Below are 13,302 nucleotides of genomic sequence, written 5' to 3' on the forward strand. Positions count from 1 at the left end.
GCAGGGGGGGGGGGGGGGGGGGGGTGGGAGGAAATCCACCGGCATGATTGCAGTTGTGTAGCAGCTCAAATGAAGCCATTTAATGTGCCTGCTACAAACGGAGTTAGTGGATATTTGAATCTGTTCAGTGTACCTGTCTAACAGTGCTGACAATTAGTTTGTACTATACTCATGCCTTTGTATATTTAAATTATTGTACTTATTTTGTAAAGTGACAATTAGCATGCTTCAGTCTCTGTTAGTGACAGTGCATTGAGTAGTACTGTACAAGTGTTGTGCTTAATAGCAAGCCATTTTAAAGATATCTGGCCTTCACTAGGTTTCCCCTCACAGGGAGAATAATAAAACTATATTTTGTTAATTCTAATAATGTAAAAAATTGTAAACTTAGTCCTGTTTCCAGTACTGTTTGAGAGGTTTTATTGCTCTGTATGTATAATTCTGAAGTCTTTTGTAACAGATTTCCTTGAGGCAGCTTTCTGTTTTATAAAGCAGACTGATTTCTGTCAAAGTAACAAAGCATATCTGTGTTTGTACCCTGACAATTCTAAAACATTTCAAAACGTACCGATGTCCAGAAATGTGGCAGAATAAAACATTTACAAAAATTACTAAATGATATGGTGAGTAACAATAAAGAAATATAAATTTAGTCCAAAGTCAATATTTTACATAATGCCTTGAAAGTTACATTTTCATTCCATCTGTAGATTTGTTTTCTATCTTTATAAAATGTTGGATTTATATTTTACAGAAGTATAGGAGTAGAGCGTGTGAATAGACCAAGCTAAGCTAACGGATTGCATGTAAAAAGCAACTTGTGCTTGTGTTTTGTTTATATTGCTCTTTTGTAGACTTTGTACATGTACAGAGGGGCCGGTAAGGACAGGGGGAAAAATCTGGCTTTGTGCACAAAAATTGGACAGAATGACAGTCTTGTATTTATGACTTTTCTCCTTTTGTCAGTCACTTAAAACGCTGTACATTTTAGCATAAAAATAAATTATGATTGACCATGCGCATGCTCCTACTCCTTTGACTCCAGATCAGACTAGTTGCAGAAGATTTGAATGGTGTGTTTCATGTAAAACTCAAGCTTCTTGATTCCCCAAAAGTTCAGAACATCGCTCCCGTATAAAACAGTTACTGTACTCCACAGATGGATGTTTGAAGTCATAGGAAACATTCCACTTGTTTGACTATCATCCTTTTGTACACATCTGTGGAAGTGATCCACATGAAATTAATTACCCTCTGGGTGCTTTCTGCTCTGCTCTTAATACTCTTCTACCTTCGCCTGGTGGTTTCCTGAATCCGCTCTCCTCTGTTCCAGAAGGTGACTGTCCAGCTCTCTGAGTTGTTTCAAGAAACCCCAGTTTGGGATGATTCTCCTGCAGTGTTTTACGTGGTCGACGGCATCAACAACTGTCATGTTCCTGCAGATCATCAGGTAGGCCAGGAAGAGAGTTGCTGAGCGGCTTCTCCCCATGACACAGTGCACCAGAAGCTTATCTGGAAACACAAGAGATACAAGGGAGTACTACTAGGGTTAGGGAAACGGCTGACCTTAAAACTAAGCCAACAACAGGTTTACAGTGAGGTGTGGTAGCAGAGTCAAGATCAGGATTAGTTATAGCCAAAACCCTATCCCCAAGTCTAACCCTAACCCTAAATTCAACCCTAAATTTAAAAATGGGGGTTAGGGAAATGGCTTACGTTAAAACTAAGTCAACAACAGGGTTACAGTGAGGTGTGGTAGCAGAGTCGGGATTAGTTATAGCCATAACCCAATCCGTAAGTCTTATGGTTAGATATATTATGTATATATATATCGGCACTTGTGTTTAAAGTAAGACACATGTTTTATCGTACTCTCTGGATTACTGAGTGTCTGGTGGATGAACTGGGAAGAGGAGTGGAAATATTGGCTGAGGTTGAAGGTGGGGATGTCTTCTGCCACTACTCCATAGTAGACCACGTCCATGTCGCTGTAGTAGCCCGCTCCCGTCTCCACGTTATTCCAGGTTCCCTCTGCTGCGTTCAAGATGTGAGTTATTCCCAGTTTCTTCAGATTGTATTTGTCTTTCGCAGTCTCTCTGTCAAAGTCAAGATTTTTAGGGGTTAGAGCCGAGGGATGTGTGGACAGCTGTAATGAACGACCTCCTCCAACTGTCAAATTCAATTTGGTGATTTATCCTTTTCTTTTAGGCTGTGAGATAACAGCTGTGTGTACTTTAACATCGAGGAGTATCTCTAATTCATAGCAAACAAAAAAATTCCCCCTTGCCCACTTACTCATCTCCAATGTAGACGTTAGGCCCAGCGGCGTAACAAGGACTTGGCAGGCCCGAGTGCAGATCTCACCAACGGGCCCCTTACCGACCTATCGTCAGGCGAAATTATTGAGTTTTCAGTTTAGCAATGCGCAAGGAAATTTAGGCTACTCATGATGTACAATTAAGGGTAACGACTGCTCCTTCTATGTGAAGATAGATTACGGTTTTCAAAGAAGAACGGCTCAGACTCGCGAGTCTCTGGCTCTAGATTATGCTTGCTACAACACGGAATGAGCATAATGGAACAGTCAGTCATGAGCCGACGTATCTGAGACGTTTGAAATAGAGCACGGAGATGAGAAGAAAATCTGATCATTTACCGAGGCTTATCCGACGTTATGAATGACGTTTCGATCTGTCATGTGTGCTATCTGGGTACTAGTAAAAAAAAAACAGTCACTTCGATGGTGAATATTTGATTTTATGTTCGTTAGATATGCTAGTTTACATTTAGTCTATCTAGCTTTAGCTATTTTCCGACTACATCCTGCACATAGTTTACTATATCTAACCTGGCCGCTGCCTGGTAGCCTAGGCCTATATGTGCATTTTTATGACGTTTAATAGCCATGTCAACTGCATACACCAGACCGTAAACGTTATATAATTATTAGCCTACCCTGGTGGCTGAGTTTCACACTCATTGCTGTTGCCGGGCTGGGGGTCAGACGTAGCGTCCTCTTCAACACGCTTCGCCACAATCCAAATGAGCATAGTTTTGACAGCTTTGCCACCCTTACATCTTGCTCTTTTCGTTCCTGCCGCTTTCTGGAGCCACTATTATGTTAAAGGGCATGGCATGGGGTAGCCTAATTCGCTTCAAAACACTAATGCAACACAACTGTAGTATCCCAACAACAACTGTCTGTGGTATTCCAACAACTGGATGGGAACAATCGTGTGTGGGTGGGCGGGAATCTTTGACAACAATATTACCCAGACATCCTTGCTATTTTTCGAGGGCAATATTACTTAATAAAAACGACATTTGTTTCATTCAGCAAAAGGCAAATTAGGAAAAATTAATTATTTGCTGTTGTTAACACTGACTGTTTTTAAAATGTTTATTGGGCTGGTGATAGCTCATAATTCTGAATAACTGACACCATAATTAAGAAATGTTTGCGAATTGATAACACTGGATCATATGTGATCCTCAACTTGCGGTATTACAGCGGTGCAAGGGGCCCGGTCAGATTGCCTTAAGGGGCCCGGTCAGGTTGTCTCACTTTTACGATGAGATCGAGGACGGGCCCCCTTTCGCCACGGGCCCTAGTGCAGCTGCACTCCTTGCACTCCCTATAGTTACGCCACTGGTTAGGCCACACCTCATTGACGTGAGTGTATGCCACACATCCACGGTTGAGGATTTTATCAAGCTCATAACCCCCAGGTGTGACATATTCATCCACAGGATCAGAAGCTTCTGCCTTGTGAACATTCATCTTCACACCTGCCTTGGAACGGCGAGAAGCCATTTCTCTCACAATAGCTTGCTTTCACACATGATGCACTCCCTCGGGATGATGAGCTTTGCTGTCGGATTTCGTTCTGTTTTCCACACAAACATTACTACGAGAAAGAGGCATTGTTTTTAATGTCAGCAATCTTCTTTTGTTTCTATTTGTTTGGAAAGCAACTGCCAATTCTATACAGTGTTAGAATCTGGGTTAAAAATGCTAGACTACTTACCAAACGATTCAAATATATCCTTTTCACAGAAGGCATACATTGTACTTTGGAGAGCATATTGTCAAACCGTTATCATTTCAAACCTACAGAACTGCTTGACTTTTAATTCTGGGAGGCTGGAGGCTGGAGCCAGAGCAGAGGTTGTGTAACTGGTCTGTGACAGGCATCAAATGAAGGATATTTTTAGGGCTGTGATGCGGCAGGCCCCTGACCTTAGCTGCTGAATGACTTGCCTGTAGGGAAACGTTCGTCCCAGACCCCGCCGTCCACTACTCAACAGAGCCTGGAGCTTTAATCTCTGCCACAGGCGTGAAGCTGTGCTTATCCAAATCTCTGCACTTGCCAAAGGATACCCACATTCAGTCAAGTGAACCCAGCCATTGCAACCTTCAGCTCAAGCACGTTCTATTAAATGGTGTCATCCGATAGTCTCTCAGCTTGACATATTACAGCCCTCAGAAGGTTTTAAAACCTCATTGTAGAAGACGGAGGGCTTTGTGACTTCTGTTGGGATGTTTTGAACCTTTTAGACTCTCACTGCCAGGAAAGGGACACGCTGTAACTGGGCTCTGTTGAAGACAAGACTTTTTGAAAATGCTACACACACTACATTTTCAGCCGTGTGAAGTTCATAGCACATTCCTTGATCTCACTGTGAACCCCAGAGTGTAATGATGATTCCAGAGTGTGGAAGGTCTGAATGGAGCTGGTAACATGTCAGACTCATCACATTTCCACTCTTTTTTTTGGATTCACATCTTCATGAGCTGCCATCATTCATTCTGACAGTGAAATCATTAGAGCTGTGATATTCGATTCCTTTTATTATGACAGCATCTCTCTCTCTCCCCCCCCCCCCCCCCCCCCCTGCGCTTTGGAGCGCATCTGTTATTAGGACAACTTCACTGTTTCATCTTTTTTCAAAGTTTGACCTGAATCTGTACACACCCTCAGAACCGTACTGGCATATTTCTGTCATCTCAAATCAAGACTCTTTAAAGCTTCTTGGTATTTTACAGCGCGATACTGTATTTCAGCAGTTGAGACACAGGATTATGTGAAAGTGAACTTGAGTGTGGTATTATTTATTTATAGGTACATACACTTCAAGTTACATGTTGCTCCAAAATAGCACTTGTCATGTCTAATATTCTACTTACATTGGCATGTATCAAACAGACGCAAAAACAAGAATGATCGCTGGTTTGGCTTAAAATTGGTTGTACAGTGGGGTGACCAACAGCATTGAGGAAACCAGTCAGGGAGTCAGGTGGCTGAGCGGGTAGAGCATCGGGCCAGTAACCTGAAGGTTGCCAGTTTGATTCCCCGTCGGTGCACATGACGTTGTGTCCTTGGGCAAGGTACTTCAACCTACTTGCCTCGGTATGTTATTCGGTATGTTAGCGGTACACGAAACGGGCATGAACTCCACTCTATTTGTGTGTTTTCTTACCAACACTTTTTATTTCCCCAGTGCCTTCTCCCTTCAGTCTTTAGAGCGTCTTCCCTGTAGAAGACAAACAGATCTTTCCATATCTTCTGGAACGTCAATAGTCAGTGTAGATGTTGAGGTCATTATAAACCTCAGCCTCACTTCCCTGTCCAGAGCTGACAGCTGAACATTCCTTGGCCCAGGCAGGGTGGGCGTGGCCTCGGCTGGTGACTGTGACAGAAGCCAGGAACAGCTTGGGAGGAAACAGCAGGTGCTGGTAGCTCCACCAACGCTTCCAGATGTGCAACTCTAATTGAAGTTTCAGACTTGATATTGTTAGCAGACACACTTTTCAATAAAAAAACAGCTCTTCTAGGCTTTCTGAAGTATACAATATCAACTGTAGGTTTTAAGGGGTTTATTAAGGGATTTACAGTATTTTTTTTTTGCAGTCTTATTATTTTATTTACTCTGCATCACTCAGACCTAGAATAGAACATACTGCCATGCCAGCATTGAAAGCACACATACTGCAGACACATCTACTCTTCTACCGCCATATTTGTTTTACAGCTACATGTGATTCTGATAGGCTGGTCTCAATTGGTATTAAAAGTGCGTCTAAAGATATTGTGTCTGTGGTCATCTGCCCTGATAGTGAAGCTATTTGTCCAGCGCTCTGAGCTGTTCCAGGAAGCCGGCGTTGGGACAGATGTTCCTGCTGGTGCTGACTACCTTGATGGCCTCGACCAGAGTCATGCCCTCATGGATCAACAGGTACGCCAGCACCAGGGTAGCGGAGAGACTCAGGCCCATGGCACAGTGGACAAACACCTTACCTAGCGAGGAGGAGGAAACACAACATGGTTTTTAGTCACGGCATGCTGCAGGTTTCCACTCCTACCGAAGCCGTAGTTCAGACTGTTCCCAGACAGCTCTGATCCTCCCTTCCTCTCCCTGTAGAGCAGCCTGCAGATCAACATAGGTTCCTTTCACACTAATTGCCTTATTTGTTACTTCACTGTGGATTACAGACCTGTGTACCACAAAGTGGAATGTTTTTAACTACTCCCTAAAAGTTTTGACAATGTTGCAACAAATGTTTCTACACATGGTAATCCTGGGTTTCTTATCATGCATGAGGATTAGGGCCCAGAGGAGCGCGTAATTGAACTGTCTGCTAGGCTGTGTATTTCTTCTGAGGATTACTGCGCAGGGCCTGCTACACACCGAAGACTACGTCTTCCACCATCCTGGGAGGGAGGAGGCCTCATCTTATTACTGTCATGTCTCAGATTAGATGCACTCTGCATAACAGGAGCAGAGCAGGCCACAAACATAATTGTGTAATTTCCATGTCCAATGAAAGTGTTGCTTACAAATTACCGGGCCAAGCCATTTAAAAGCAATTTTCTCGTCCAAGGTCTCGGCTTATGAGGAGATTACCGTGAGGGATGATATTAGCTTGATATTGTGTTTAGTGTTTGATTTGCATTCTAACTGCTAATGCTAGATAGGATTGCTGTGGTACGGCTTGACAGACAAACTGATGTATGTATAAAGAGGAAAGACGTTGTCTGCTGTGTGTTAAGTCCTGGTGGGGTCAGCAGGTATAGCCTACTCTACAACATCATGCATCACCAAACACCTTGATTTGTACATGGGTAGAGTTGTGGCTGTGCTGTTCATGTGAATTTCCTTCCCTTTGAGACTTTTTCCACAAACTCACAGCACAAAATGTCGTTTTTGATTTTGACTGAAGAGTTTCTTTAGTATTTATAGAAAAGAGAAGTACTGTAGCTGTGGGTGTGCTCAGGGCAGTCCTGGTGAACTGGGCTGATGAGTAGAAGAATGGGCTCATATCAAAGGACGGCATGTCAAAACAAAAGCCTCTATTCTGAGGTAAGTGATTTTGGTGTCTCTGTAGAAGCTGGGCCCGATGTTCATGTTGAACTTCCCGTCAGCGGCGTTCCCTACGTGAGTGATGACGATTGCCTTCAGGGTCCTCTCGTCCTTGGCTGCATACCTAAGTGCACAAGTGTCCGACACTTTAAAGGAGCACATGCTCATTTTTGTATTTAATAACACCATTTGGGTTTGTGACTGCCTTGTATGTACAGTATATGGCTTGCCCATGCACAGTATACTGTAATGTAGTTTGTGGATCCAATGTCCTTTGATCAAAAATATATCCCAGACAAACTCTACTGTGACACTAAAAGAGAGATTCTCACATGTCCCCTATGTAGATCTGGGGATAGACCTCATCTAGAAGGCCGCGGGTTCCAGGCTTGGTCCACATCAGCCTCTGAAGCCTGGAGGCCAGGGGCATCTCGTACCGGCTCTCCCCCACCTCAGTGCGCCCCAAGCAGCTGCTCCCCCGGGGCATGTCTGGGTGGTCCACCTCTGCCTTTTATTAGCTGTTGGTGACACACGTCTGGAATTTCGACCAGAAATCTCTTTGATGTATTCCATTCAGCCATAAAATATGTACTGTGATATATGTGTGGCACGCTAAAATGCTGCCAGATAGTTAATGTTGTCTTATTTTGTATCAGATCCTGAGAAAACTAACAGTGAATTCTTCAGATAGATTTTCGTTCCGGTCCATTTCCGTCGGGCATGCACACACTCAAGAGAGACACGTGAGCTCATGCTCTATTCATACTGTAAATATTTCCTTCTATTTCGGATTTGAATGATTCGGCTTCAGGCATCGTACAGATGTACTGTCTGCATAGTCAATGTAAAGAGCCCCTTAGAAATGCAGTTTTATTCTAGTGGCGTATCAAGACTGGGTAGATCTGGAGACGTGTTGCTCACGTCTACTGGGATGAGATTGTTGAGTACAAATCTGTTTCAGTGTCCTTTTGTAAAGCTGGTGCGACATACGGACCTGCACTCCAACATCTTGACGGCTTTGCGTGTCTCCGTATTTGCCGTCCTCACAACGGGGATGTGGACACCAACGCTTCCTCACGGCCAAGACACCAGTGAGGCTCGAGTGATCCGACCGTTTTACGCGTGTGCTCAGTGATTGTGCTGAAGTGTGTGGGAGTGAAACCAAGAGCTGGGATTAGGGTCTGTTCTGGCACAACGTGTGCCTGCAGTACCTGATCTATAAGTACACCCCTCCCTCCTCCCGGGCTGAAGTTGGGGGGGGGGGGGGGGTAGAGGGGGCTGATTTCCCTGGTGAATGTGTTGGACCCCCCCTACCCTTCCCCCCTCAAGGCTAACCTGTCCTTCCTTGCTCCACTTCAGAGTAATTAAAGATAGTAAGTGAGCCTGCAGTTTACACAAAGGCCGAATGAGAATCCTCTTTCATCACCTACTCCAGCCTCTTCGTACAGGCACGAGAAACAGTCTTTTGTAGAACAATGTCAGAGATCTATTTGACTTGCAAATGAAGGTCACATATATGCATAAACAGTGTACTCACACATAATGTATACAGTGTTTTCCTAACCTGCAGGGCAATAGATGAGTCCAGATAGCAGACTTGCCTGGCTGACATGCTCACAAACGTCTCTCAGTCACCACATGTAGGTCAACAGCACACAAGTACTGTACTGCAGGTCCACACACTGTAATCTGCCTCACAACGTTTTTGGCTATTTTAACATTTGAATCTCAGCTCAAAATAATTCTGGCATCATATTCTGAATTCCCTGAAGGTTATCTGATATATACCGGTGTGTAAGGAGGGTGAGGACACTGCCAGAGAATGACTTCATAGGTGCTGTTTCACAGCATTGGAAAAAGACCATCCCTCAAGGATTCATGTGCTGTTTGAGTACATCAATGTTTGGGAAGTCTCTGTTCTCCATGACCTCATTTGTTGACCTCATTCGATCTGATTCACGTTGAAATTAAGCATTTATTATCTTTCACACAAAGCGTACTATCTATCCTGTCAGAAATACAGCGAACACAATAAAAACAAAAACAATTGTTGTGTTAAGTTTTATGTCATTTCTATTTTCAGACACATTGTAACATCTTACACAACATTTAGAATTCATGTTAGAGGTAAACATATGTTTCAGGTAGTTAAAGGAAAAGTAGTAAAAAAAATTATAGTTATTTTTACCAGTTATTTTTAGTATCTATTCTCTTTTCAGTGAACATATCGGCCTTGTGGTTAATTGCATAGATTCTTGACCAGGGAAATGTGATCTTTGAGAATAAGAAACATTTTAGTGTCCCTTTTGAAAAGATTTTTGGTCCATGTATATTGACATACTGTGTGTACAGTACTTCAACATCAACATTCAGTTATCTGTGAAACAGTCTGACAATTATAAGGTTGAACATCACATCTTTCCAAGGATGAAGAGGTATCCTCTATCTTCTCCATCTCTTCCCAAAGCCTTGATTCAAACTCGGGACATTCCTAAGGATTTGCTGCCCGACGAACGACGACGAGGTAATCCATCACTCCAGATCAAGGTGTGGCAGTTTGTTCACCTCTAAAGAATCACACAGGCTTTCCTTTTCCCTCTCAGCTGAAGATCCAGATCCAGCAGTAGTGCCAGGAAGTTCCTGTTGGGGTAAACGGCCCTCTTCTTCACCACTTCCTGGAGGGCATGACGGAGGGGGATGTGGTGATAGAGCATGAGGTATGCCAACACCAAGGTGGACGAGCGGCTCATTCCCATGATGCAGTGCACCAGTACCTTCCCTGGAGCAAAGAGGCGAGGGAAAGGAAGGGAGAAAGGATTAGCGAGAGGCCTCCGTCTTATTAATATCATACATGACTGCTTGTCTCAAACTGTGGCCCTTCCAGTCCCTACTGAGGGATAAAAATAGTGTCCACAGTTCATTGCCTTTGTTCATTTAAGGTCCCTTTGCAGACAGGCCCAGGCTGTCAGGTTCATCCCATACTGTCCTCTTTCTAAAAGGAGTTGGGAGAAGATCCATGGTTGACTTTATAGACATTATGCAAGGTAAGGTTCTTTATTATTGCTTCTTTATGGATGAAAACATACAGTATATGATTGAGTATACAATTATAAGTGTAAGCCCAGGTGACAAGAGTTGTCTTTAAAAAGGAAGCACCTGAAATGTTTTTGTACAAGGCTTTTATTTGCATCAAAAGGTCTGAAATGTGTTCAGTTTGGTGCAAAATAGACAATAGGAGAAAAAAAAAACTTACCATCTGATGTTTTTAAAGCTTTGTGAATGAAGTCTGCAGCAGGTTTGAAGTAAACATTCAGATCAAAGTGAGTAGAGTCATCTGCTGGAATACCACAATACACAAAGTCGTTGCCATAAAACCTTTGGTTTCCTATGCTGCCTCGCTTGGAATGCGCAGCATTTAAAACATGAGTGATCCCTAATCTCCGCAAGGCTGTCGTGTTTTGGGCTATTGCCCTGGTAAGACAAAGAGAGGAAACATGAATAACTGTTCTGATTGCTTCACAACTGTCCAGTACATATCATTTTCCAAACCTCTCAGAAAGGGTATTGAAAATGCATACTGTATTTACACAAGCCTAGCCATCAACCTAAATCTGATACACAAGGTAATATGATGACATAACATTCCAAAACAGTTTTCTATCTATTGCAACACAACTAGGCAGTTTCATCATTGGAATAATGTACAACTTTCAAAGTAGGCTACCACAAGATTTATTATTCAATGTTTATTATAAACTAGTGTAAGAGCATTGGAATATAAGTGAGAGAAAAATACTGTACTTACACATTTCCAATGTATACGTTTGGCCAAACCTCATCTATCTGATTCAGCTGTAGGTTACATGAATCCAAAACTTTTTGTAGGTCCTTCACAGACAGATACTCCTTTCTCATGTTGTTTACGGATGTCATTTTAACCCTAGATTACACTTTAAATGATTAAACAGATAACTTTACGCTACAGAGTAAACGCTAGACCCTCTGCTCCCTCCCAAGATGATCGTTGCTAGCAGGTGTTTGTTTACTGTCAGCGCCATTGGACACGTACCAAATTTAGCGCTCAGGCTAGTGTGTTGTCCCTACTCATAAATACAGTAAGATAACAGACCCAGCTGCGCATTTTCATTCAGCTGTAGGCTGCATGGTTCCATGTTTGTCACACGACACTTAATAATTCACTAAATCGAAAACAGTAACAATTTGCATTTGGAATACATATGGATTCTAATAGGATAGGTCTGAACAGATGGAAAACAAACACCACCATGTGGTTAGAACATGTTACCACCTGTGCTACAGTACTGCTTACTGTAAATGATCTGTGATTACATAACCTTAATAAACACAATTTTTCATTGTGGTCAATACCTTGATAATGTTTTCAGGTCAAGCCTTTGTGCGTAATTTCCTATTCAAAGCACAGAGCTGTTTCAGAAATCCTCTATTCGGAAAGATCCACCGTCGCTCTTTGACCTTTATAATGGCGTCCATTAGGGAGTAGTGGTGATGGATCATTAGGTAGGCTAGAACTAGCGACGCAGAACGGCTCACTCCAACAGCACAGTGGACAAAGACCCTAGCTGGAGAATAAAACAACAGGTGAAAATCATCCATGATTATTCATAGACTAACGGTGTGTGTCCACTACAGCAGAGCGAGCGGCGGGTAGTGTAATATTTCAGAAAACATATTTGTGAAAAAAAAGTAGTGGAAATAATAATATTTTCTATATGCTATAAAAATGTCTACTGCTCAGTAGGTTTTTTCCACAACCTTTTTTCAAAAATCTTCCTGAAACTTTTGAGGGGAAACTTTTTTATAACTTATTATCAAAAATATTAGCGAAAAATACATTATTGGCCATGACTACAACAGTGACCTTGGAAAACTACAACTCTGTATCAGCCTAACTTGTCTGAAACGCACCCCGAGCGTGTTGGGGCTACTGCAGGAAGGCAAGCGGTGCAGAGCGTTAAACAACGCTGTAGTGGACACGCACCGTAATGGTATCCATGGCTTAATGAACTAGGCTATTCCATTCGATGATTCTTTACCTCCTGGTGTGTCAAGTGCATTTTGTATGTACTCAGCAGAGGCATAAAAGTAGCGTGAGAGGTCAAAAGAGGGAGAATCGTCAGCCGGGACCCCATGATAGTCCACAGAGGATCCATAGAAATCATTACTACCTTGACAGTACGCCTTTCCGTGAGCAACATTAAGGACATGCGTGATTCCCAGCTTCCATAAACCGTATCGGTCGTTGGCCGCTGACCTGAGTGATCATAATCAACAGGGGGGAAATACAGTAATCTCATCAAAAGTAGGCTACATTCCAAATATCAAATTAATCTTCCCTTGCATGTTATGCACAACAATAAGTAATGGTTTTGAATGACTTACATGTCCGCAATGAACAAGTTCGGCCAAACTTCGTCCACGTGATTGCCAAACCTTTTACCCCCGTACAAAACCCTCTCCAACTCTTTCACTGTTTCAGCGTCAGATGAAACATTGTTCTTCTGGACATTACACATAACTGTGACCCATCAGATTTCAATATCTAACCAATTCATCTCATTTGGCTGTTAATATGCGACCATGCGGGTGACAGTGACAGGTGTCTTTGCCGTAGACTAAAACTAAAAATAGTGACCCAATGTGTATATTAAGTTACACATGTTTACATTTGGGACTTTGGGGATTCTGCAATTTATTATGAACAACATGTAATTTTGATATGAAAGACATTAAGTCAGAAAGTAGAAAATGTAAATCATTGTTTCAAAGTTGAAGTGTGGTAGTACGCATAGTTGACCAGCAGGTGTCAGTATTCCCTTTCATGGTCTATGTAGGCCTACTGTACAATGTAACATAACTGCGCATCTCTTCTCATAGGTACGGTTCTGCCCATTATGTGGT

The 13,302-nt window shown here is 42.6% G+C and overlaps 3 protein-coding genes across 8 annotated transcripts; all 3 read right to left on the reverse strand.

The window, feature by feature from the left end:
* Window positions 1–8: 8 nt before the first annotated feature.
* On the reverse strand, window positions 9–4,199 carry LOC124475293 (dual specificity phosphatase 29-like). Its single transcript, XM_047031786.1, has 5 exons — window positions 4,029–4,199; window positions 3,661–3,908; window positions 2,296–2,320; window positions 1,873–2,096; window positions 9–1,512 (listed from the first exon to the last, which is right to left on the reverse strand). The coding sequence occupies exons 2-5, from the start codon at window positions 3,812–3,814 to the stop codon at window positions 1,277–1,279; spliced, it is 639 nt and encodes a 212-aa protein (XP_046887742.1). The 5' UTR covers window positions 3,815–3,908; window positions 4,029–4,199; the 3' UTR covers window positions 9–1,276.
* Window positions 4,200–6,123: 1,924 nt separating this feature from the next.
* Window positions 6,124–8,567, reverse strand: LOC124475840 (dual specificity protein phosphatase 13-like). Its single transcript, XM_047032682.1, is given in 5 exon segments — window positions 6,124–6,294; window positions 7,256–7,342; window positions 7,345–7,486; window positions 7,695–7,880; window positions 8,357–8,567. Coding segments are annotated over 4 exon segments (555 nt in total). The 5' UTR covers window positions 7,850–7,880; window positions 8,357–8,567.
* Window positions 8,568–9,422: 855 nt separating this feature from the next.
* On the reverse strand, window positions 9,423–13,285 carry LOC124475296 (dual specificity protein phosphatase 13-like). 6 transcript variants are annotated; one of them, XM_047031789.1, is made up of 6 exons: window positions 12,784–13,285; window positions 12,438–12,655; window positions 11,752–11,963; window positions 11,168–11,302; window positions 10,616–10,833; window positions 9,423–10,141 (listed from the first exon to the last, which is right to left on the reverse strand). In XM_047031789.1, exons 4-6 carry the CDS (start codon window positions 11,293–11,295, stop codon window positions 9,930–9,932), a joined length of 558 nt encoding a protein of 185 aa, XP_046887745.1. In that variant the 5' UTR covers window positions 11,296–11,302; window positions 11,752–11,963; window positions 12,438–12,655; window positions 12,784–13,285; the 3' UTR covers window positions 9,423–9,929. The 6 variants fall into 6 exon arrangements, 3 of the variants coding, with proteins under 3 accessions (XP_046887745.1, XP_046887747.1, XP_046887746.1); XR_006956901.1 differs by having other exon boundaries at window positions 9,738–10,141; window positions 10,616–10,699; XR_006956900.1 differs by lacking the exon at window positions 11,168–11,302 and having other exon boundaries at window positions 9,795–10,141; window positions 10,616–10,699.
* Window positions 13,286–13,302: the final 17 nt, after the last annotated feature.

Source organism: Hypomesus transpacificus, chromosome 13, assembly GCF_021917145.1.
Source record: "Hypomesus transpacificus isolate Combined female chromosome 13, fHypTra1, whole genome shotgun sequence".
NCBI classification, from domain to species: Eukaryota; Metazoa; Chordata; class Actinopteri; order Osmeriformes; family Osmeridae; genus Hypomesus; species Hypomesus transpacificus.

Bases quoted from the DNA above. Each gene is read 5' to 3' on its own strand.
- LOC124475293 (XM_047031786.1), bottom strand. From the start codon at position 3,814: ATGGCTTCTCGCCGTTCCAAGGCAGGTGTGAAGATGAATGTTCACAAG. The intron at 2,321-3,660 runs GGCCTAACCAGT...GTTACGCCGCTG, and splicing joins CACTCACGTCAATGAGGTGT to GGCCTAACGTCTACATTGGA. The intron at 1,513-1,872 runs GTACGATAAAAC...TTGTGTTTCCAG, and splicing joins GACACTCAGTAATCCAGAGA to ATAAGCTTCTGGTGCACTGT.
- LOC124475296 (XM_047031789.1), bottom strand. From the start codon at position 11,295: ATGACATCCGTAAACAACATGAGAAAGGAGTATCTGTCTGTGAAGGAC. The intron at 10,834-11,167 runs GTAAGTACAGTA...TTGTCTTACCAG, and splicing joins AACGTATACATTGGAAATGT to GGCAATAGCCCAAAACACGA. The intron at 10,142-10,615 runs GTAAGTTTTTTT...TCTTTGCTCCAG, and splicing joins AGCTTTAAAAACATCAGATG to GGAAGGTACTGGTGCACTGC.